General features: G+C 44.0%; 1 protein-coding gene across 1 annotated transcript in view; it reads left to right on the plus strand.

Moving 5' to 3' along the window:
- The window catches only part of LOC124803458, a 794,587-nt gene extending 770,391 nt beyond the window's left edge, over positions 1-24,196 (plus strand). Inside the window, exon 3 of the mRNA XM_047264647.1 lies at positions 24,053-24,196. Within this exon, the coding sequence (XP_047120603.1) occupies positions 24,053-24,196 (144 nt within the window). The remainder of the gene's footprint in view (positions 1-24,052) is intronic.
- Positions 24,197-26,005: the final 1,809 nt, after the last annotated feature.

Here is a 26,005-nt window from a genome sequence, read left to right on the forward strand (position 1 = left end):
GTCTCCAGGCCTCTTCCACGTATGTAACCTCCTTTCATGATTCTTAAACCAAGTGTTAGCTATAATTAAGTTATGCTCTGCGCCTGAATTCCAGTTCCCCACGACTACTAAATTTTCGTCTCCTTTAAATATCTGAATAATTTCTTCGATCGCATCATACATTTCTTCAATCATCATACATTTCTTCAATCTCTTCATCATCTGCGGAGCTAGTTGGCATATAAACTTGCACTTCTGTGCTAGGCGTGGGCTTCGTGTCTGCCTTCGCCACAATAATGCGTTCACTATGCTGTTCACAGTAGCTTGTCCGCGGTCCTATTTTTTTAATTCATTATTAAACCTACTCCTGCATTACCCCTATTTGAGTTTGTATTTATAACCCTGCATTCACCTAACCGGAAGTCTTGTTTCTCCTGCCACCGAAATTCACTATTTCCCACAACCTATCCATCTACGTCAACCAGTAATCCTTTGAAATGAATGAAGCTGAAGACGATAGCACTTCCATCGTTATTTATGTTAAAACCAATGCATACGCAACGCTCCATTTTCTTCAGATTTTGTATCTTCTTGTTCTTAAACCAACTTATGTAGAATAAAAACACATGTATGTCATGAAACTGTACAATTTTTGTGTGTGTGTTCACTATCTGCAGTGACCGATGACCTCGCTGTTTGGTCTCCTGTCCCAAATCAGCCAACCAACAATCACTATCAACAACATTTGTGCTGCTTTTGTGTAACTGCTATTCACAGTTTGTTGATTATCACTAAATCAGATTTTTATTTACACGTCACCGTTCTACTTAGCTTCCTGTGATTTCTTCTTGTGCAATCCGGTTCATGAGCCTGCCCTCTCAGAAAAAGATCGTTGTTTCTCGACTGGTGAATCTGTGGTGTAACCAGTCGCTCTACCCGTCTTTAGAGGATTCAAAAATGTTTTCTAATATTAGGTTACATAAGCTTTTAAAGGGCAGATAGTTGTGGAGTATAGAATCGGTATATCGTCATTATTTTTATACAAAACAGCGCCAAGTCCTTGGTAACCTGAAGGAACAATTTCTACATCCAGACACATTACATTCACTCGTAATAGCCAACTTACTGTATTTAAGCAATCTTTTCACCGAAAATATTACAAAACGGTATATCTGCGACCGAATGATCGCTCAAGTATTACACAACTCGATCCATTTGAACCATTTGCGCAATACGCCACACGCATTTTAGTAGTCTCAAAAGTGATAGTTCACAAGAAATCGATAATTTCGCGCCTTCACCTCTCTCACTCGTCAGTGTTCCCTTTGCGGCACTCCACGGCCAATTTTAACTCATAACTCCCCAAAATTATCACATTTATTCAGAGCTTCTCATAGAGGCGTCCGAACGAAATGAAGGGAGAGCTGCGAACTTCCCTAGATTTCACAAAGCAATTCTTCATCCCACCAAATATGTGCTGTGGTGCCGTACTCTGATTGTCTTGGGAAGCTAATAGCCAATCACATATGAGCATTTTACATGTAAGCGATCACACTGTAATAGCTTTTATGAAAATGTATTGAATGAAATTATTTAGAAGGACCACAAATATCAAAATACCTCAAAGCTTCTACTGCCATCTCTTATAGAATCTAGTGTTCTTCCTGAACAGCCAAGGTATCTCATTTAATCACCACAATTTCTGACGACAGCTCACTGAAATTCCTTTTGTAAAAATAACTGTTCTACAAATAAGAATTTAGATGGACAGGAAGACATATGCAAGATCCCTTGAACTAAAAGTTATTTGCCCGAGAACTCTATAAAAATTGGAATAGACCGTATGGGTTCTCAGTGGATACCATAAGTAGACTACAGCGATCGGCGATCACAACATTAAGAGGGAAATTACATTAAGAGTAGACGTGTGTTAAGTAGGCTCCTTTTTTTGTCTGATTGTTGCATTTGTTTGTGCAAAGTGTGATAAAAATAAAGATCCTTCACCAAGAATAAAAATTAATGGCAAACTAATTCACTGATTTTTACTTACGATTGGTTTTGCGATCTTCACCGATTCTTGAAGCTGTATGTTCTGAATTTAGAGTGGCACCCGGGAGAAAACTACGGATAGAGGCAAGATGATCGCATACAGATACAATAAATTTTAATAGAGGAACGAGTTAAAGTAGATGATCTCTCGACCACTTTCATTGTTCTGAAACTAATGATAACAACAGTGCAGACAAATATTAAACGATGCACTGCACAGACCAAACTTTCTTTCAGAAGCAAAATAATTTTGTTATTGCAAAACTACCTTTATTTTAAATTTCTGCAAGGAATTTCTCTTGGAAGAATAAGACGTTATTTTTATTGAAATATGACTGAAAAGTTCGTGATGGCGTCAAAGTATATAACCAACGTCCCTGAATTTAATAAAAGGCCCGAAGGGTAGCTTGAAAGCAGAAGTGTTAGATGAAGTGTCTCAAGAGAAACGAACGTTTACAGCACTGGAAACCCCACGCACAGAATGCTACGTCGTCTTGATGTTAAATATAACGCAATCCAGTAAGAGCCGCGAGACTCACCACTGTTTTCACATATGGTGTAAATTGGAATGCCTGGGTCAATAACTTCTCCAGCCACAAAGCTGGATGCAACACCAGATCGCTGAAATCGTGGAAAGCAGTGGAACACTTATGGGGCAATAAATATAATACGGCTCACATTGAAAGGAGGATATAAGATGAACATCAACAAAAGCAAAACCAGGATAATGGAATGTAGTCGACCTAAGTCGGGTGTTGCTGAGGGAATTAGATTAGGAAATGAGACACTTAAAGTAGTAAAGGAGTTTTGTTATTTGGGGAGCAAAATAACTCATGATGGTCGAGAGCAATGGCAAGGAAAGCGTTTATGAAGAAGAGATATTTGTTAACATCGAGTATAGATTTAAGTGTCATATAAGTGAAACACCGACGATAAATAGTTTGGACAATAAGAGAATAGAAGTTTTCGAAATGTGGTGCTACAGAAGAATGCTGAAGATTAGATGGGTAGATCACATAACTAATGAGGAGGCATTGAACGGAATTTTGGAGAAGAGGAGCTTGTGGCACAAATTGACTAGAAGAAGGGATCGGTTGCTAGGACATGTTCTGAGGCATCAAGGGACCGCCAATTTGGTAATGGAGGGCAGCGTGGAGGGTAAAAAGCATAGGGGGAGACGAAGAGATGAATACACTAAACAGATTCAGAAGGATGTAGGTTCCATTAGGTACTGGGAGATAAAGAAGTTAGCACAGGATAGAGTAGCATGGGAAGCTGCATCAAACCAGTCTCAGGACTGAAGACCACAGCAACGACAGCCACTTTCAATTAGGTGAACATATCTCACGTTGAATGCGGACATCGGCAAATTTACGTACCAAGGCCATTCAATAAATAATAGGCATAATTCTTTTTATAGTCGTCAGTACACACAGGAAGAAGTCATTTTAGGTGTTCCAAATCTGATGTTTCTTCTGCACGTAATCGAAATTTCGAATAATTGGGACAGATGGAAGAGACGTAGTGGTCCATCAAAATGGCAACCACGTAAGGCACGTGCCGCTTTTAATTTTTCCTTGTCTAAAAAGAAACATCGATAAATGTTTGTAGTGTCGGGTGGTTATGCATTTGACGAGAGTGCTGTTGGGTTTGAGTAAAAAGTGTTACAGTGTCGGTAAGTACAACAACTGATCTCCGAATCGATCACGTTTGGCACATGGTGTGAAAGTCACTGCTGCCGACATGGCGAATAGCGCGGATTTTTCAGAAGTGTGCTCGAGATGAGTTCCTCGAATGCTCTTCGCAGAACGCAAGACTCAAAGAACAGCCACGTCGTCTTGTCATGTCGGAACAGCTTGAGGCCAACGAAGAGGGCCTTCTGTCACCGATCGGTCTCGATGAAAGTCCTTTGGGATGTTGATGATGTCATTCTCGTTTATTTTTTGCCGAAGGCCATCTGTGAAGACTGTGAACAAATTCAAGAGCCGTTTCCGACGTGTTTGGTACGAAAAGACTCCTAATTATATCTTGATCCAACACGACAATGCACGCTCACCCCCTTGTCTCGAAACCTGCGAATATAAGCCAGAATGCGTGGGCGTCATTACTTTATCGATTGCATAGTCCTGACCTGACGCCCTCGGACCTAAATCTGTGTAGGTGCCCTAAGGATTCTGTACGTGGAACGCACTTGAAAGATCACGAGAGCGTAGCTGATTCAGTGAAAACATGGCTCTAAGAACAAGTCAAGAGATTTTACCAATAGGAGATACATTCTCCTGCACAAAGCTGGCATACGACCATAGGCAGGACTGTGTAGGAAACTAGTATATGTAAAAGAAATGTTGACTGTTATCGTCTCCCAGTTTAACCGCTTTACATTAAAAATTTTGTGAGAAACAATTGTGGGGCACCATTGAAAGACCATGGTACCTCTGATACTTGTAAAAAAGGACGCTGTTACCCTTTACAGTAAGTTTTGAGAATTTTTCTCTTGTGATTTGGAAGTGGCGCAGGACTGGCGTACGATTGTGGTTGTCGACAAAAAGAGATAAATGGGTTCATATGCAGAAAAAAATGTGATAGCACAAACTCTTCTGAAACTAAATAAAATAAACTACCGCATTGGCGTATTCAGAGCCTCTGGTTGTGCAGATCGCGTAATTCTACTAGGAAAATTAGATCATGAAATGGGTGGAGTCTTATATCAACATTGAGATACAGCGGATCATATTAAAAATGGGGGATAGCAATTATAGAAAAGTCGGAGTAGGGTAACAGTAAATAAGGTGCTAGTGCTTGACCCAATCTTGTTCTCGACCTACCCACGTGAATTACATTCGAGTGCATTGCAGTGTTCTTTAAAAAGTGTTGCCTCAGCTGAATATATATTTTTGCTGTTAAAGGAGCTGGATCACATAAACAGCAGACACAGCAAGGAGAATATTACAGCAAACTTACAACTCCCAACAGCAAATATTTTAAGCTTTAATCTTACGTATCGCAGACATTACAAATTAATAAATATTACTTACATGCACTAAAGGAAGGGAACAACAGATACACACTGGATGACAGTCTATGTGTAGAGGTCCCAACAATACAAATGGAAAACAAATCTAACGTGCCACCAGCACTAAAAAGCTTCCTAGAAACCTTTCACTACACTTGCAGATGGGGTCGGTGGAACACTTTCACGCGGTGTAATCGTCAGGGGCAGTGCAGTTTGAGTCCAAAAAATAAAACTTCCTTCTATGTGCGCCCTTAGAATCTTGTGTTGACAACTGAAGATCTTACTTTCTGTAGAAACTGAGGTTTCTTGCACTTACAGGTCTATATATTTTTCCCCGTCGATCATCAAGATTAAAGACGAACAAACGATGTATCGTTGCCTACTGTTCAGAATGAAATTTAGTATTTTGGCGCAGAGATATGTAACAAGTTCTCGGTAGATACAGGAGAAGACATTGAAATCCACAAGTATTTAAACACAAAGTAAACAGATTCCTAGTCAGATATTCATTAGATAACGTATCAGCATCCTGAGATAGAGGGTAGGTGAGGTAAAAGTACGGTATTTTGGTGTTTTGTTTGTATTACTCACGTAACACACAGTTTGACATCTTGGTAACATTGTGTAAATGTATCATTGTCATCCAGTTATTGTTAGGGGGTAATAAAGGATTTCCTAGAGAATAATTATGCGTACTCAGACCCCAGGCCGTTGGGTACGAGAGCGCGGGCCGGTGACAAGTGTACGCAAATCAAATGTGTGTGAAACCTTATGGGACTTAACTGCTAAGGTCATCAGTCCCAAAACTTACACACTACTTAACCTAAATCATCCTTAGGACAAACACACACACCCACGCCCGAGGGGACCGAGCGAGGTGGCGCAGTGGTTAGCACACTGGACTTGCTTCGGGAGGACGACGGTTCAATCCCGTTTCCGGCCATCCTGATTTAGGTTTTCCGTGATTTCCCTAAATCGCTTCAGGCAAATGCCGGGATGGTTCCTTTGAAAGGGCACGGCCGATTTCCTTCCCCATCCTTCCCTCACCCGAGCTTGCGCTCCGTCTCTAATGCCCCGTTGTCGACGGGACGTTAAAAACACTAATCCCCATATGCCCGAGGGAGGACTCGAACCTCCGCCGGGACCAGCCGCACAGTCCATGACTACAGCGTCTGAGACCGCTCGGCTAATCCCGCGCGGCCAAGTGTACGCAATGCGTGCTTTTATCCCCAGCTGAACAACATACAAACAACTACAATTAAATACATGTTTCAGTGATTTCTGAAAGTAAATGTAGCACTGATCTGAGAGTAAGGCCGAAATAAACGTTCAGAGAGGTGAATGCAATTCTGTACTATCGCATGTTCCTCCTCCAATGAGAAAGCTTTGTGATTCTGCCGAGGTGCTCACTACATTTTACAATTTTAAGACGTTTTCTTAAGGCCGTCTCCAAAAACCCGATAGGTTTGGATGCTTTTAATAGCTTTCATTTCCAGTAACTTTGGAAGCTTGTTTGTAGAGCAGCTCTGTTAATGGCTGTCGAGGTGATAACCTCGGTCGATTAGTCAAAAAAAAAAAAAAGTCCTTATGGAACATCATATTGGAATCGTGTTTGAGAGGTAGGTATATTTGAAAAAAAAAGAACACTATAGAAAAGTTAAATTAATTTTGCTGCTCTAAGGTGAAGAACGAGGCATTTAAGGTAAATAAACGCAAAAAGGGCTTGAATACACTAGAAGGAAATACTGAAGTCAAAGTACAAATTATGGAGCGAAAGTTTGCGAATAGTTTCTTGATGGAGCAAAAGTGCTTACTATTATGTCCTACCCCTCAACCTTGAGCATTTTTACCCCATTCCACTATTTTCTCTTTTCGCAATTTACAGATAACCCACACTACTAAAGTCATGGCCCTCAACGAGCGTATTGGAATCCTGTGGCCCCTGTTTCCGCTATCGAGTTTATCCAGTGTTTAAATACGTTTAAGTTCAGCTTACACCCAATGAAAACCATACCGATGTTAGATCTAAAGCGTACAAAAGTGACTTACCACGTTTTCTCCAGCTGTAATCGCCAGAATACAACGAGACTCCTAAACAGAACTGAGATGACGACATATGCGCTTCCTGATGGGAGAATGATGAACTTCTGCTTTAGGGACGTCGAAGCTTTATTCGTACTTTTGCCCCACACGTACTTTTACCGCACGTATGCTATAAGGATGGAATTCTGGTCAACACAAAAATTCATGTTATACGTATCTAGATTTCTCCGGTATACAGACAGCTGACAGTCACTACGTAAACGTGCAGTACATCTCCCGAAAGAAAACCGGATTTCTTAAACCGTTTTACCGGATTTCTTAAACCGTTTTTCGCTGTCGTGTTGACATGTTAAGATCTGAAGTGGATTTGCCATCCCAGTTAAATATAGCGCCTGGAAACCAGATGAGTTTATGGTTTAGTCGGCGCAATCGCTATTTCCCTCAATTAGACGAGGTGTAAACAGCTTCAGTCTAATATTTCTACTTATCCTTCACTTTTCAGAAAACCATTCCGTTCATATTAGAAAAAATTTTTGAAAATAAGACAAATCCTGACATCCCAGGCACTTTCCAAAATGTTTACATGGGTGCGAAAATCGATCGCAGAATTTGGAAACCAATAGTTGGAAACGAATTTCCAGATTAGATTTTGAAGTACTTACATGACCACCCGTAAGTGGTATGGGGAAGTAGGTTCATGATATCCCGTTTTGGGAGCCCCAAGTAAAAGGGATGAGTGTTCTGTTTAAATTAAATTAACTATTTGTTTCAAGTATTAGATAATTACTTCATCTGATCACCATCAGAGGGGAAACAAATGGCGTGTTTCAAAGTAGTTCTTTTTCCCTAATATATACATACATAAATGAAGTAATCTAAAAGCGAGTCCTACAATCATCAGAATGAGTATATAAGCGCTAGTGGTTAGTGTACGTTACAAAAGAAGCCACCAGTGGCTGCTTATATATTTTATAAATAACTTCAATCTTTCCACATCCCTGAGGGCCGTCGTTCATGATGTAATTCACGCAATACGAAGAGTCAGTAATTCAAAGAGAAATCAAAACTTGCACCGCCACTTGGCCGACAAATTTTCTTCATCGTTTAAAATGTGCGAAAAGAGGTTAACACGCACAGTTGTTTTAACTGGAAAATGTCGCTGCATCCTCATACGTTCCACTGAGGACCGCTAAGGACGTAGCGTTCTTTCTCAGTTCTCAAGCGAAAAGTTTTTAAAACCGTGCTCTCATTTTTCTTTCATTGACATTCTCTGGGCGCTCTGAAAAATCCTCAATAATACGTCGCTGCTTTTGGAATAAAAGCTTAAATTGTGCCTGCTCTCTTTAGACTTTGAGCTCCAGAATTTTAATTACCTCACCGGGCCACATTTATTCGCTTCAAAAGTAAATTCGCGGTCATAATGAAGCAATTGTCAGCCAGTAAATGAAAGGTTTTCATTTTCCCGCACTGTAAACAAACTTTTCCTGACCCTTTTTACAGCAGGGCTGGATATATAGAACCTATTTTTTGTTTTAATTTTTAGAAAAAGCGTACACTGACGGGTGGGTGTGAGCCAACTGTTTTGTAAATAAATATTAATGTATTTCAATTCACTTTCATATTTGTTGTGGAGATTTACCATTCAACATTTTCATATAGTGTGTGTAAAATATATTGCTGTTTAACCGCAATTCGAACAATGATTTTCCGATTCTAAGCGTTCTCATACTAAGAGCGAACGCGTATTCTGTCTTTTTTTGTTTAGTAAAGTACAAACGAATTAAGTTATACAATAATGAAACAGGTAATGCTTCACATAATACTTTCCAGTTCAGTTTGTTGCGGGAGCAATTCAAGCCGTCAGAAATCGCATAGTTTTTCGGGTATAAACAGTCGACAACCTTTTATCCTGTAGCTATCCACTCAGATCTTAGCTCAAAATACCTACTAGCACTTGCAGATGCAAATTTTTGGTTCCACCAAAGTGTGTCGGCAACTGAGAACATTTGGTAAAATACATACTGTTAAGTAATGTGACCGATGGCCAATGAAAAATTTACTTCCCTGCAGTGAAAATTAATTAATTTGTGGCCAGCAGGAAAGTAAAATGGAAGCTGTTAGGGGGACAATAGCTACAATGCTGCCCACACTGCCGCATGAAGTAAAGGAAGTCGTTTTTCAGCCCAACATGCATTATAGCTGTCACTCATGACAATCCTTTAAAGTGTTCCCTCTCTTTTTATCACAGAGCCAGTACTGGGCATAATGCCACGTATGTGGACACCTTATTTCTGTATACCCCATCTGAATGCAATCCTGAAGATAATTATTGGAAAGAAATAAAGAAGTGAGTCATCGAAGTTTTCTGTATTCATGTTCAAATCTGTTTCAACGAATAATTAAAACATCTTAGTTTCAATAATAGATGGGTAGATCACATAACTAATGAGGAAGTATTGAATAGGATTGGGGAGAAGAGAAGTTTGTGGCACAACTTGACCAGAAGAAGGGATCGGTTGGTAGGACATGTTCTGAGGCATCAAGGGGTCACCAATTTAATATTGGAGGGCAGCGTGGAGGGTAAAAATCGTAGAGGGAGACCAAGAGATGAATACACTAAGGAGATTCAGAAGGATGTAGGTTGCAGTAGGTACTGGGAGATGAAAAAGCTTGCACAGGGTAGAGTAGCTTGGAGAGCTGCATCAAACCAGTCTCAGGACTGAAGACCACAACAACAACAGTTTCAATAACAAATACAAAAAAACTAGTGTCTAAATCTAGTGCTACATACGTCTGGGTTGCGTCTGAAAAGTCCGGTGATTGGTCTCATAACGTAAAGGAAACAAGAGTTGCAAACAAAACGCCTTTACTGGCCCCCAGAGTAGTCACCGTTACCTACGGCACACTTTTGACGTCGGTTATAAAGGTGTCGGAAACCGTCAGCACATTCTCCCTCAAGCTCCCGAACCAGACACGTCTTAACAATCCAAGGTGCTGTACAGCTAATTTGATCGTCGACTTCCATTGAACAAAGACCCACATGACATTCTAAATCGTGAAGGCACGACGCTGGTTGACAGCCAACCGCCTTTCCAAAGACTTACTTCCGACGCACAGTTTATGGAAGTATCAGAATCGGTAGCCAGTGAAGGTGGCTAACGAAGATCTCTGAGATAGAAGTAAAACAAGTATCATGAATTTATAAAAATGAAAAATAGGTGGGGAGGCAATAAAAGACTCAACCAATGGGCACATTTAACTTGATGGTGGTGGTGGTGGTGTGTTGGGACTTATGGGCGCTCAACATCGAGGTCATCAGCGCCCTGACACATATTAAAAGGAACGAATGTGGACAGACCTAAGAAAACTAAAGCACACACTCAAAGAAAGCAGGAAAAGAAAGAAAATGCTACATAAGAAAGTAAAACCTAAGGAAAGGGGAAACATAGCAACAAGAATGTCACAGGAAATTGTTATTGGCTGGCCACTTACATAAAATATGGGCGAGCTTGTCACACAGTGAGAAAATTAAAATCCTCTCCCTAAAATCTTTGAAAAAACATTTGACAGGGCACAGAACTTTAAAACTTTAACCACATTCGTCCGAGTGTTGCCTAATAGAGACGGCAGGTCTGGTGGCAAGTCAGCCGCGACCCGCTGGTCAGAAAATAAAACGCAATCTAATAAAACGTGGCGCACAGTGACCTGGACGCCGCAAGCACCACACATTGGAGGGTCCTCTCGCCGGAGCAAGAAGCTGTGCGTCATAGGGCTGTGGCCTATTCGAATCCGAGTGAGGAGAACCTCGTCCCGTCGATGGGGTTGAAAGGAAGTACACCACACACACGTTGTGGGCTTGACTCTACGGAGCTTATTGTCATTCACTTCCAGCCACTCATCTTCCCACCGACGCATGACCCGTGAGCTCAACAGGGAGGTGAGTGCGTTCAAGGGGATAGCACACTGAGATACTTGTGGGCCAAGACACGCCTCCTTGGCTGCGAGATCTGCCCTTTCATTCCCAGCAATGCCAACATGCCCCGGAACCCAGCAGAAAGCTACAACCTTCCCCAGTCGCTGTAGTCGGAGGAGAGCATCCTGGATGGTCTGGACAATTTTGTCTGCCGGATACAAACGTTGCAATGAGTGAAGGGCACTGAGTGAATCGGAACAGACAAGAAATTTAGGAGAGGAAGAATGTCTCATGTGCTCCAGTGCCCGCAAGATCGCAAACAATTCTGCATCAAAGACAGTAAAAGTATGAGGCAGTTGGACCTTGAGGACACGATATGGAAAAACAACTGAGCAACCAACAGAATCCCCTTGTTTCGACCCATCCGTAAAAACAGCTACATAGTCGTGGTGCTCAGATAAAATGGCAGAAAATGCTGCATTAAAAACGGTAGCAGGAGTGCAATCTCTCATGTACTGCAATAAATCTAAAATCACTCCGGGCCTCTTCAGTAACCAGGGTGGCAGGCGGTTAAAACCTTGGATTTTGGGTTGTACAGACTCCACACCGAGGTACTCTAGTATACGTTGCACACGGATCCCAAACGGCAACGTAGCCCAGGGACGGCGGGAAAAAAGGCGGTCCAGAGGTGGATGGGCAACAAGATGGTGAGCAGGCGATCTGGGAGCTGCAAGAAACTTACAAGCCTGGCGCACCAGCAGTAGCTGCCGCCGGATGGTAAGTGGCGGTTCGCCAGACTCAGCACAGAGGCTGGGTACGGGACTGGTCCGATAAGCAACCGTGGCCAGTCGGATCCCAGCATGGTGAACAGCGTCAAGGATCCGCAAATAAGATGGCCTCGCTGACCCATATACTGTGCACCCATAGTCCAGCCGTGAACGCACAAAAGCTCCATAAAACTGAAGGAGACGCGCCCTATCCGCGTCCCAAGATCTGTGGCTGAGGCACTTGAGGATGTTCAGTGCCTTCAGCGTTCTGGCTTTCAAGTCACGTAGGTGTGGCAGCCATGACAACCTGGAGTCAAAAATTAGGCCCAGAAACCGCACTGTGTCTCTAAAATGTAGGACAGTATCCCCCATATGCAAGGCAGGCAAAGTAAAAAGACGACGAGAACGATTAAAATGAACACAAACACACTTATCGGCTGAAAACCGAAAACCCGTCTTTGCAGCTCACTCCTCTAACCGCCGCACTGTTAGCTGCAACTGACGGCTCACGGTTGCAACACTGGAGGAGGAACAGAAAACAGCGAAGGTGTCCACAAATAAGGAGCACTGTACTGGACTCCTCACTGTAGACGTTATACTGTTGATGGCTATGGCAAAGAGGGTAACGCTTAAAACACTGCCCTGGGGGACACCGTTCTCTTGCTCAAAGCAATCAGACAGTGTGTTACCAACGTGGGTCCGAAAAAACCGCTGAGACAGGAAAGACCGAATGAAAATCGGGAGGCGGCCACGAAAGCAGTAATAAATGTAACACACCTGCTGGAGCAACCAGAAATCGATCGACCACGTACAACTAGTCGTAGACACGGCAGCTGTCAGGCTGAGATACGCTGCAAGATCCTAAAGGAAATGTATGTCATCAGCGATAACAGTGCCTTACAAAACACTTGTTCGACCGATTCATAGAAGTTTGTTATCAGTCTGAGAACAATACATGGTAGCACTGATAAAAGAGGTAGGAAAGAGCATACGAATAACAGCGCGTTTCGTAACGGTATCGTTTGGTGTGTATAAGGGTGTAACGGAAATGCTCCCGTGGTGGACGTTATAACGAAGACAATGTGCCTCGTGGATATGTTTTTTACTGAAACTTCGAGAGTAGGGTAACTCTCTACGCAATACTTCTTCCTATATCAATAGGGAGTTTTCTGTATGAATAGGGATTAATGTCGAAATGACAATTTTAACGAATGCGTATATGCATTTCTTTCACCACACATGATACCTATTTATCAATGCAATTCGCCAGACAGCCTTAAAAATGAGATGTTACTTTATGTTATTTTCGCTACTAGTTTCGGCAATTCATTACGCCATCTTCAGGTCCCATACGCATATTTTAAGATGGCTTAATGAATTACCGAAACTGGTAGCGAAAAAAAAAAAACCAACGTCTCAATTGAGCTGCTGTTTCACGAAGTTCATTTTTAAATATTTTATCAGCTGCCGTCTCATGTCCACAGTGGATCAACACGGATACACTACTGGCCATTAAAATTGCTACACCAGGAAGAAATGCACATGATAAATAGGTATTCATTGGACAAATAAATTATACTAGAACTGACATGTGATTACATTTTCACGCAATTTGGGTGCGTAGATCCTGAGAAATCAGTACCCAGAACAACCACCTCTGGCCGTAACAACGGCCTTGATACGCCTGGGCATTGGGTCAAACAGAGCTTGGATGGCGTGTACAAGTACAGCTGCCCAAGCAACTTCAACACGATACCACAGTACATCAAGAGTAGTGACTGGCGTATTGTGACGAGCCAGTTGTTCGGCCACCATTGACCAGACGTCTTTAGTTGGTGAGAGATCTGGAGAACGTGCTGGCCAGGGCAGCAGTCGAACATTTTCTGTACCCAGAAAGGCCCGTACAGGACCTGCAACATGCGGTCGTGCATTGTCCTGCTGAAATGTAGGGTTTCGCGGGGATCGAATGATGGGTAGTGCCACGGGTCCTAACACATCTGAAATGTAATGTCCACTGATCAAAATGCCGTCAATGCGAACAGGAGGTGACCGGGACGTGTAACCATTTGCACCCCATACCATCACGCCGGATGGTACGCTAGTAAGGTGAAGACGAATACACGCTTCCAATGTGCGTTCACCGCGATGTCGCCAAGTACGGATGCGACCATCATGATGCTGTAAACAGAACCTCGATTCATCCGAAAAAATGACGTTTTGCCATTCGTGCGCCCAGGTCCGTCGTTGAGTACACCATCGAAAGCGCTCCTGTATGTGATGCAGCGTCGAGGGTAACCGCAGCCATGGTCTCCGAGCTGATAGTCCATGCTGCTGCAAACGTCGTCGAACTGTTCGTGCAGATGGATGTTGTCTTGCAAAGGCCCCATCTGTTGACTCAGGGATCGAGACGTTGCTGCACGATCCGTTACAGCCATGCGGATAAGATACCTGTCATCTCGACTGCTAGTGATACGAGGCCGTTGGGATCCAGCAGGGCGTTCCGTATTACCCTCCTGAACCCAGGGATTCCATATTCTGCTAACAGTCATTGGATCTCGACCAACGCGAGCAGCAATGTCGCGATTCGAAAACCGCAATCGCGATAGGCTGCAATCCGACCTTCATCAAAGTCGGAAACTTGATGGTACGCATTCCTCCTCCTTACACGAGGCATCACACCATCGTTTCACCAGGCAACGGCGGTCAACTGCTGTTGTGTATGAGTAATCGGTTGGAAACTTTCCTCATGTCAGCACGTTGTAGGTGTTGCCACCGGCGCCAACCTTATGTGAATGCTCTGAAAAGCTAATCATTTGGTTATCACAGCATCTTCTTCCTGTCTGCTAAATTTCGCTTCTGTAGCACGTCGTCTTCGTGGTGCAGCAATTTTAGCGGCCAGTAGTGTATATGTTAACATACGGTACCTCGAGCTGGAGCGCTCAATAGAGCTGTGCTGAACTTTCGATCCTTTTCAGATACTGTTTATAAAGTCAACAGAAAGAGTGCTAGAATGTGAGAGAGTTTGTTAGATACATTCTTCTGAGTTCTGGCAAATGATAAGGACTAAAAGAACGTAAGTAGCTGTTCCTCTGTGAATAACGATTTTCGGTGATATCCGTTTAAGCGCTGTTGTCTTATATACGAGGGTTGACCAGAAAGTAACGCACCGCGTTTTTTATAAGCCGACCACTATGCTACGAATTCCAAATGTTACTATGTGTTACTTAAAGTCTCCTAAGGGAACGAGCTAAGTTTCCGTGTCTTCCAACAGATGGCGTAGCTGCAGGATAGTTTCTGATTGGCGTCTGTATGTGTAGTACTTTTCGAACAACCCGGCATCATTGAATTTCTCACTGCAGAGAAAGAAACCGTGGGAACTATTCACAAACGCTTGTGCAAAGTCTCTGGAGCATCTGATGTCAACAACAGTACAGTTAGTAGCTGGGCACGGAGTGTGACGTCATCATAAGGCGGTACGGCAGAGCGATTGGGGAGAACATCCACGGCTGTCACACCTGGCATGTGCAGCAACCTGATGTGGTCATTCGCGACGACAGATGCATTACAATTAGAGAACACATTTTGTGGGCGATGAGGAGATGATGCACACAGTGAAGCACTGGCTCCGCCACCATAATAAGGATTGGTACCGACAGGCCATACACACCCTTGTCTCGCGCCATAGAACAGGATGGAGATTACCTGGAAAAATAGGCTGTGTAGATAAAGCACCATTCTTTCGTGTGTGTAGTTCTCATTACGTTCAATAAAGAACTGTTGAAGGAAAAATATGCAGTGCATTACTTTCTGGAAAACTCCCATAGAAAACATTTTATTTCGAGTTGCTCACGTCATGACCGTTGGGAGTACATTCTACAAAGATTTTGTTGAATTTGGTTTTATCGCTATTAGTTGTACCGACACGTGAACGAGAATTTGTAAAATTTAAAGTCTGATGATGGACTTGTAAAGTGCAAGCCTGTTACTGAAGTAAATTAATGCTCTGCAGTGCGCCGAATTTTGTACATTTCATTTGTTTGCGTATGAAAAGCACGTGATCAAAATCTCTCTTCCTAGTGTATTATCGTTGCTTCAGGATCAAATCGTCCCCTTGCTATCGCTAATTTGAGATGATGAATGATCCTTAGGTCATGGGTCGTGACACAAATCTGAACGAGATACCTCTACCGCTTACAAGGAAAAAGTGATGTCTTAGCAGTTGGGCAGACACACACTGAGAACAAAGTAATCCAATAAGCGTTCCGTTTTTACCTATTAAATACGGAAACCTACAAATATTTACTTTCTAGAAATTAACATGAAAGCTCAATTTTAGTTACCCCTGAAGCACCACCACCAATAGAGAAACAGCGAGAGTTCTAAGATAGACTGGAGACGAGATACACATACCTTAACCTGAAAAATCTTCTTGGCAGGATGTATTCGGGAATTCAGAGAAGCTGGGCAGTGGCCTGTACCGCTGTCGTCGTCTCTCAGAGGTCTATGTCAGCCGTTGGCATCACTTAGGAACTGCGTGCGCGCTCGGCGTCTGAGAAAAACCACACAAAGACACTAATTTCGTATTTATACAGGATGTTGCACACTTCCTGTTAGAGGTTTTTAGGGTAGTAAGCTGACATATTAACAAGTCTTGGTCATTAACCTACACTATATCATAAAAAAGTATCCGGACACCTGGCTGAAAATGACATACAAGTCCGTGGCGCCCTCCATCGCTAATGCTGGAATTCAATATGGTGTTGGCCCATTCTTAGCCTTGATGGCAGCTTCCACTGTCGCAGGCATGCGTTCAATCGGGTGCTGGAAGGTTTCTTGGCGAATTGCAGCTCATTCTTCACGGAGTGCTGCACTGAGGAGGGGTATCGAAGTCAGTCGATGAGGAATGGCACGGAGTCGGCGTTCCAATACATCCCAAAGATGTTGTGTAGGATTCAGGTAAGGACTTAGTCAAAGTTAGTCCATTACTGGGATGTTATTGTCTTGTAACCACTCCGCCACAGGCCGTGCATTATGAACAGGTGGTCGATCGTCTTGAAAGATGCAATCGGCATCCCTGAATTGCTCTTCAAAAGTTAGAAGCAAGAAAGTGCTTAAAGCATCAATGTAGTCCTGTGCTATGATAATGCCACGCAAAACAACAAGGGGTGCAAACCCCTCCATGAAAACCACGACCACACCATGACGTCACCTCCTCCGAGTTTTACTGTTGGCACTACACACACTGGCAGCTGACGTTCACCGAGCATTCGCCATACCCACATCCCGCCATCGGATCGCCACATTGTGTATCGTGATTCTTCACGCTACGCAACGTTTTCTGACCCTTCAATCGTTCAATGTTTACGCTCCTTACACCAAGCGAGGCGTCGTTTGGCATTTACCTCGACCATCAAATCCAAGTTTTCCCACCTCCCGCCTAACTGTCATAGTACTTGCGGCGTACCCTGATGCAATTTGAAATTCCTGTGTGATGGTCTGGATAAACGTCCGGCTATTACCCATTACGACCCTCTTCAACTGTCGGCGGTCTCTGTCAGCCAACAGACGAAGTCGCTTTTGTGCTCTACACCTACATCTACATTTATACTCCGCAAGCCACCCAACGGTGTGTGGCGGAGGGCACTTACGTCCCACTGTCATTACCTCCCTTTTCTGTTCCAGTCGCGTATGGTTCGCGGGAAGAACGACTGTCTGAAAGCCTCCGTGGGCGCTCGAAATCTCACTCATTTTACATTCGTCATCTCCTCGGGAGGTATAAGTAGGGGCAAGCAATATATTCGATACCTCATCCAGAAACGCACCCTCTCGAAACCCGGCGAGCAAGCTACACCGCGATGCAGAGCGCCTCTCTTGCGGAGTCTGCCACTTGAGTTTGCTAAACATCTCCGTAACGCTATCACAGTTACCAAATAACCCTGTGACGAAACGCGACGCTCTTCTTTGGATCTTCTCTATCTCCTCCGTCAACCCGATCTGGTACGAATCCCACACTGATGAGCAATACTCAAGTATAGGTCGAACGAGTGCTTTGTAAGCCACCTTCTTTGTTCATGGACTACATTTTCTAAAGACTCTCCCAATGAATCTCAACCTGGTAACCGCCTTAGCAACAATTAATTTTATGTGATCATTCCACTTCAAATAGTTCCTCACGCATACTCCCAGATATTTTACAGAAGTAACTGCTACCAGCGTTTGTTCCGCTATCATATAATCATATAATAAAGCATACTTCTTTCCATCTATTCGCAATACGTTACATTTATCTGTGTTAAGGGTCAGGTGCCAAACCCTGCACCAAGTGCCTATCCGCTGCAGATCTTCCTGCATTTCGCTACAATTTTCTAATGCTGCAACTTCTCTGTATACTACAGCATCATCCGCGAAAAGCCGCATGGAACTTCCGGCACTATCTACTAGGTCATTTATATATATTGTGAAAAGCAATGGTCCCATAACACTCCCCTATGGCACGCCAGAGGTTACCTTAACGTCTGTAGACGTCTCTCCATTGATAACAACATGCTGTGTTCTGTTTGCTAAAACTCTTTAATCTAGCCACACAGCTGGTCTGAGATTCCACAGGCTCTTACTTTGTTTATCAGGCGACAGTGCGGAACTGTATCGAACGCCTTCCGGAAGCCAAGGAACATGGCGTCTATCTGGCAGCCTGTATCTAATATTTTCTGGGTCTCATGAACAAATAAAGCGAGTTGGGTCTCACACGATAGCTGTTTCCGGAATCCATGTTGATTCCTACAGAGTAGATTCTGGGTTTCCAAAAACGACATAATACGCGAGCAAAAAACGTGTTCTAAATTTCTACAACAGATCGACGTCAGAGATATAGGTCTATAGTTTTGCGCATCTGCTCGACGACCCTGCTTGAATACTGGGACTACCTGTGCTCTTTTCCAATCATTTGGAACCTTCCGTTCCTCTAGAGAGTTGCGGTACACGGCTGTTAGAAGGGGGGCAAGTTCTTTCGCGTACTCTGTGTAGAATCGAATTGGTATCCCGTAAGGCCCAGTGGACTTTCCTCTGTTGAGTGATTCCAGTTGCTTTTCTATTTCTTGGACACTTATTTCGATGTCAGCCATTTTTCCGTTTGTGCGAGGATTTAGGGAAGGAACTGCAGTGCGGTCTTCCTCTGCGAAACAGCTTTGGAAAGAGGTGTTTAGTATTTCAGCTTTAGGCGTCTCATACTCTGTTTGAATGCCATCATCATACCGGAGTGTCTGGATATGCTGTTTTGAGTAACTTACTGATTTAACGTAAGGATTTTCTGTCAAGTCGGTACATAGAATTTTACTTCCGAATTCACTGAACGCTTCACGCATAGCCCTCCTTACGCTAACTTTGACATCGTTTAGCTTCTGATTGTCTGAGAGGTTTCGGCTGCGTTTAAACTTGGAGTGAAGCTCTCTTTGTTGTCGCAGTAGTTTACTAACTTTGTTGTTGAACCACGGTGGGTTTTTCCCGTCCCTCACAGTTTTACTCGACACGTACCTGTCTAAAACGCATTTTACGATTGCCTTGAACTTTTTACATAAACACTCAACATTGTCAGTGCCGGAACAGAAATTTTCGTTTTGATCTGTTAGATAGTCTGAAATCTGCCTTCTATTACTCTTGCTAAACAGATAAACCTTCCTCCCTTTTTTTTATATTCCTATTAACTTCCATATTCAGGGATGCTGCAACGGCCTTATGATCACTGATTCCCTGTTCTGTACATACAGAGTCGAAAAGTTCGGGTCTGTTTGTTATCAGTAGGTCCAAGATGTTATCTCCACGAGTCGGTTCTCTGTTTAATTGCTCGAGGAAATTTTCGGATAGTGCACTCAGTATAATGTCACTCAATGCTCTGTCCCTACCACCCGTCCTAAACATCTGAGTGTCCCAGTCTATATCTGGTAAATTGAAATCTCCACCTAAGATTATAACATGCTGAGAAAATTTATGTGAAATGTATTCCAAATTTTCTCTCAGTTGTTCTGCCACTAATGCTGCTGAGTCGGGAGGTCGGTAAAAGGAGCCAACTATTAGCCTAGCTCGGTTGTTGAGTGAAACCTCCACCCATAATAATTCACAGGAACTATCCACTTCTATTTCACTACAGGATAAACTACTACTAACAGCGACAAACACGCCACCACCGGTTGCGTGCGATCTATCCTTTCTCAACACCGTCTGTGCCTTTGTAAAAAATTCGGCAGAATTTATCTCTGGCTTCAGCCAGCTTTCTGTATCTATAACGATTTCAGCTTCGGTGCTTTCTATCAGCGCTTGAAGTTCCGGTACATTACCAATAGAGCTTCGACAGTTTACAATCCAGCGGAACCCGAAACCCCACCACCCTATGGCGCAAGTCGAGGAATCTGCAGCCCACACGGTCGCAGAACCGTCTCAGCCTCTGATTCAGACCCCCCACTCGGCTCTGTACCAAAGGTCCGCAGCCAGTCCTGTCGACGATGCTGCGGATGGTGAGCTCTGCTTTCATCCCGCTAGCGAGACTGACAGTGTTCACCAAATCAGATAGCCGCCGGAAGCCAGAGAGGATTTCCTCCGATCCATAGTGACACACATCATTGGTGCCGACCTGAGCGACCACCTGCAGATGGGTGCACCCTGTACCCTACATGGCATCCGGAAGGACCCTTTCCACATCTGGAATGACTCCCCCCGGTATGCACACGGAGTACACATTGGTTTTCTTCCCCTCTCTTGCAGCCATATCCCTAAGGGGCCCCATTACGCGCCTGACGTTGGAGCTCCCAACTACCAGTAAGCCCACCCTCTGCGACCGCCCGGATCTTGGAGACTGAGGGCTACCTCTGGAACAGGACAAGCAGCCATGTCCGGCCGAAGATCAGTATCAGCCTGAGACAGAGCCTGAAACAGGTTCGTCAGACAAACTGGAGAGGCCTTCCGTTCAGCCCTCCAGAACGTCTTTCGCCCCCTGCCACACCTCGAGTCGACCTCCTACTCTACCACAGGTGAGGGATCAGTCTCAATGCGGGCAATATCCCGGGCAGCCACAGTCGTAGTCCCTTCACGTTGCCACTTCAGTATCACATCGGAAAGAGTGGACCTAGGGATGTTTAGGAGAGTGAAATCTCGCGTACAGACGTATGACGCAAGTGACACCCAGTCTCCTGACCACGTTCGAAGTACGTGAGTTCCGCGAAGTGCCCCATTCTACTCTGTCACGATGCCTAATGACTACTGAGGTCGCTGATATGCAGTACCTGACAGTAGGTAACAGCACAGTTCACCTCATATGAAAAACGTATATTTTTGGGAGTGTCAGGATACTTTTGATCACATGGTGTATGTGTGAAAGACACCATTTTAAAATAAATTTGAAGAACGGATCGCTTTCTAATCTTCCACATAACGGTACGCATATAAACTAAGACAAGGGCGCCATATTCTGTCCCTCTTGCAATTACAACGTCGCGTACCAATTTCGTCCGACTGCAAGAACGCATCCCTGAAAATGGTCCGTTCGCACCTGGGAGGGATGGTTGTGATACACTACAGACGCGCTGCACTTTCAGCTCTGAAGAGAAAGTCCTTCGTCTCATAGAGGAGAATTATATGACGAGTACTCGAAGCGTTCCCCTTGCCACGGGCTGCTGCAGACCACACAGGTCAGAAATCATTCTTTCCTCTGTCTGCTTATCGTGAAGCACAGTTTAAAGTGATCCAGTCTTGCAACTAATTTTACAACTACACGATACATCTCCAGACACGATTCGTCAAAAAATTTTGTCTGCTAGATGCTCTCTACAATATGTAGGACGCTATAACAGTAGTAACGAAGCACCATTTACAATTACCATTTAAATCTTATCTTTACAATCCTGGTCATGTTATCGAAATGTCATGGTACATTAGTTTGCACAGACAAAGGAGAACCCAAAATCTCTTGACGGATTGTAGGGCTATTCATACGTACATAAAACAACAAGATCATGAAACATAGAAGTAAACATTAAATCAGCCATGAAAGAGCTTATCTACGATAATGATGGAAGCTGAATAAATGAATTAAAGTGTATACTACAACCAGGACTTGGCCTCAGGTTTTTAAGCTTAATACGCACCAATGCTGACCATTACACCAACACAACACCGACGTCAACAACTCTGCACGAACTACTGAAGTCGAATGCCCTTCCCAACATGAACTCCCAGTTCATATCTTCCGCTAATTTTCCCCCTCAATAGTGACAATTTCGGGGGAAAATAAGCTGAAGATATGAATTGCAGTTTGTGTTGGGGATGGCATTCGACTTCCGTAGTTCTTGTAGCAATGTTGATCATAGTGCTGCGATGGTGTAATGGGCAGCATGTCTGCCTAGTATGCAAAAAGACTGGGCTCGAGTCACCCTCTTAGTTCAAAATTTTATTTTATTTCTTCAGCTTCTATCATTATCGTAGATGAAGATGAAACTGTCTTCGGGAAAATTTAATTATAAGAAAAAGTTTATGTAGTTTGAAAAGTAATCTATGTTTACACCATGCGAAATGCATTCTGTACCTAGTTCACATAGATGATTGCTCGAAGTGAGCAAGATTGTGCTGTGGTCATGTGTCGCTGTTTTCTTGAAATTCCGGACTGGAGGAGCATTTCTAACACACTTTTTGAGAAACCATCTGACATGTCACTATCCCAGAAGGTTTCACCATTAAAAAGGTCCGAGGAAGTCTGCAGCGTTATACAGACTGACGTAACAAAGGTAATGGGATAGAGATAAGGACATGTACGTGTGACAGTAGTATCGCTTACGCAAGGTGGAGGTGTCGTTTCTACTCAGGTGATTCATGTGAAAAGGTTTCGGACGTGCTTATGGCCAAGCGACGGGAGTTAACACACCTGAAAGCGGAATGGTAGTTGGAGTTAGCCTCATGGGACATTACATTTCGGGAAACGGTAAGGAATTCAATGTTCTGAGGTCCACAGACTCAGGAATGTGCCTGCAATACGAAATTTCAGGCATTACCTCTCACTATGGACAACGCAGTAACTGACAGCCTTCACTTAACGACCGAGAGCAGCGGAGGTTTCGTAGAGTTACTGGTCCTAACAGACAAGCAACATTGCGTGAAACTTTCGTGGAAGATTAAAACTGTGTGCCGGACCGAGACTCGAACTCGGGACCTTTGCCTTTCGCAGGCAAGTGCTGTACCAACTGAGCTACCCAAGCACGACTCACGACCCGTCCTCACAGCTTTAATTCCGCCAGTACCTCTGCCAGGAAAGTTTCATATCAGCGCACACTCCGCTGCAGAGTCAAAAATCTCATTCTGGGAACATTGCGTGAAAGAACCCTGAAACCAATGTTGGACTAACGACGAAGGCTTCCGTTAGGACAGTGCGGCGAAATTTGCCTTTAGGAGGCTATGGCAGCAGGCGACTTACACGAGTGTCTTTGCTAACAGCACGACATCGCCTGTGGTAACTCTCCTGGCCTCGTGACCACATCAGTTGGACCCTAGACGACTGGAAAACCGTCGCCTGGTCACATTAGTCCCAACTTAACTTGGTGCATCATGTCACCGTGGCACAGTTGTTCGCAACTGGTTAGAAGAACAGTCTGGACAGTTCGAGCGAATGGTTTGGCCATCAAGATCGCACGACACGAATCCCAATAATCGAGAGGACTGTTGGTGCACAAAATTATGGACCGGTAAGGCTTTCGAAGTTATGAACGGCTATAGAGATAGCATGGCCCAGTATTACTGCTGGGTTGTTCCAGCGACTGTCGATTCAATATCACGCCAAGTTCCTGCGCTAAGCCAGACCAGAGGCGGTCCGACATGATGTTAGGAAGCATTCCATGACTTCTGTCACCTCAGTGTGTACCAGCCTCGATATCCGGCGCCGTGGACCAGCCGAAGTGTCATCCTCTGACGTGTGGCTTCATTCTGACGCGATTTGGAAGCTGTTTGATCATCATATCGTACTCGCAACTTTTGTCAGTTTTCCAGACCTCCGAGCAGCTACATCATTCACATAGTTCCTGTATTGCTATCCGAAAGTTAAGTGATTCCCGTTCCAGCTGTCCACCCACGGCAACTTCATGGAGTACTTGGAACTGTAGTCGGGCCCTTCAAACGACAGTAAAAGGCGCAGATAATATTTGAGTAGAGTATCTTTAAGACCATAATTAACTACGTAATTTTTAGTTTCGTGCCACAGATAACCACAAGAATTTTTCAGCGTTATAATTTCACTGCGCTCTCTGTTGTTGGCAGCTTTCGTCGTCCAACGCGACTCAAGTGGTGCTGCGACGTGTCGGCTTCAGCCTGTCGGGCAACTTCAGCTGCGAGGTGACGGCCGACGCGCCCTCCTTCTCCACCAAGACTGTCACGGCCAACATGCTGGTCGTTTGTGAGTAACTCTTGCCTATGTCTCCCGTAGTTTGTACAGAATTATACTAATGGTCACTTTCATCTTGTTTATCCAAGAGTGATTCAGACCAGCTTCCCAGATTTAAATGTACTGAAATTTACGCTGGTGTTCAAAATTAAACCAACAACCGAAACATTTCAATGTTGCGTTTATTTTGCCACAAAACAGTATAAACAGGTGATAGTAAACAATACAAGGTGGTCGGAAATTCCCGTCCCAGACTTCTGGGACTTGTAGAGAGGAGTGAGTACATCGTATTTTGAATAGGAACCCAGTTCCGGAAACGTCATTCAACGAGACTACAGAGCGTCAAAGTTATATGGTTCAAATGGCTCTGAGCACTATGCGACTTAACTTCTGAGGTCATCAGTCGCCTAGAACTTAGAACTAATTAAGCCTAACTAACCTAAGGACATCACACACATCCATGCCCGAGGCAGGATTCGAACCTGCGGCCGTAGCGGTCGCTCGGTTCCAGACTGTAGCGCCTAGAACCGCACGGCCACTCCGGCCGGTGTCAAAGTTATATTCGCGGGCTTCTGTAAATGTACGTATACGCGGGGTGATTCCGTGATGATGTTACAGACTTTCTAGGATGATGAAGAACGATAAATGTATTAATTTGAAGTAAGGATTCCTGTACCGGAAACGAACTAGCCGAAAGCTATAAACGAAAACCTTTCTGATGCTTCTGACAGTTGAATACATGTAACGCTTCTTGTGTTGCGAAGAGTGTCGGGTTGGTAACTTTCAGTGGTGGTAGTGTGGACAAAAACGAGAAAAAATGTCCATTAAACGTGGGCTCTAATGTGCGCACCTTAACAGCTATGAACACTTGCTCAGTAGCGGACATGTGTTTCACATTAGCGAAGAAGAACGAATGGTCATAGCTCCTCAGGTACGCAATTCAGAGCCCACGTTTATAGGACATTTTTTCTAGTTTTTGTCCACACTGTCACCACTCAAAGATGCCTGCCCTACATTCATCGCAACACAAGAACCGGTACATGTATTCAACTGTCAGAGGTATCAGAACGGTTTTCGTTTATAACTTTCAAAAAATGGTTCAAATGGCTCTGAGTACTATGGGACTTAACATCTATGGTCATCAGTCCCCTAGAACTTAGAACTACTTAAACCTAACTAACCTAAGAACATCACACAACACCCAGTCATCACGAGGCAGAGAAAATCCCTGACCCCGCCGGGAATCGAACCCGATAACCCGGGCGTGGGAAGCGAGAACGTTACCGCACGACCACGAGCAGCGGACTATAACTTTCGACTCGTTCCTTTCCGGTACAGTGATCCTTACTGTAAATTAATACATTTATCGTTCACCTTCATCCTAGAAAGTCTCTAATATCATCATGGAATCACCCCGTGTATACGTACATTTACATACGCCCGCGCCTGTAACTTTGACGCTCTGTAGTCTCCTTGGAAGACGTTTCCGGACATGGGTTCCTATTCAAAATACGATGTACTCGCACCCATCTACAAGTCCTAGAAGTGTGTAACGTGAGTTTCCGACCATCCCGCATAAAGAATAAAATATAGCAGCATGCATAATGGTAGACAAAAACGTTCTTCGTTCTTTTCTTCCACCTTAACGGATTTACACACACATTCCGTCAACTGATTAATGCGGTCAGTCTAGGATGTGACCACCTCTGGCTGCAATACAACCCTGAAAAACGGCAGGGAAGGCCGTGATTGGTGTCAGAAATGTCACGTTCAGGCAACAACGCCCATTCTTCATGCAGCGCTGCTCGCAAGTCTTGGAGAGTGGTTGG

Source organism: Schistocerca piceifrons, chromosome 6 (genome assembly GCF_021461385.2).
Source record: "Schistocerca piceifrons isolate TAMUIC-IGC-003096 chromosome 6, iqSchPice1.1, whole genome shotgun sequence".
Lineage (NCBI taxonomy): Eukaryota > Metazoa > Arthropoda > Insecta > Orthoptera > Acrididae > Schistocerca > Schistocerca piceifrons.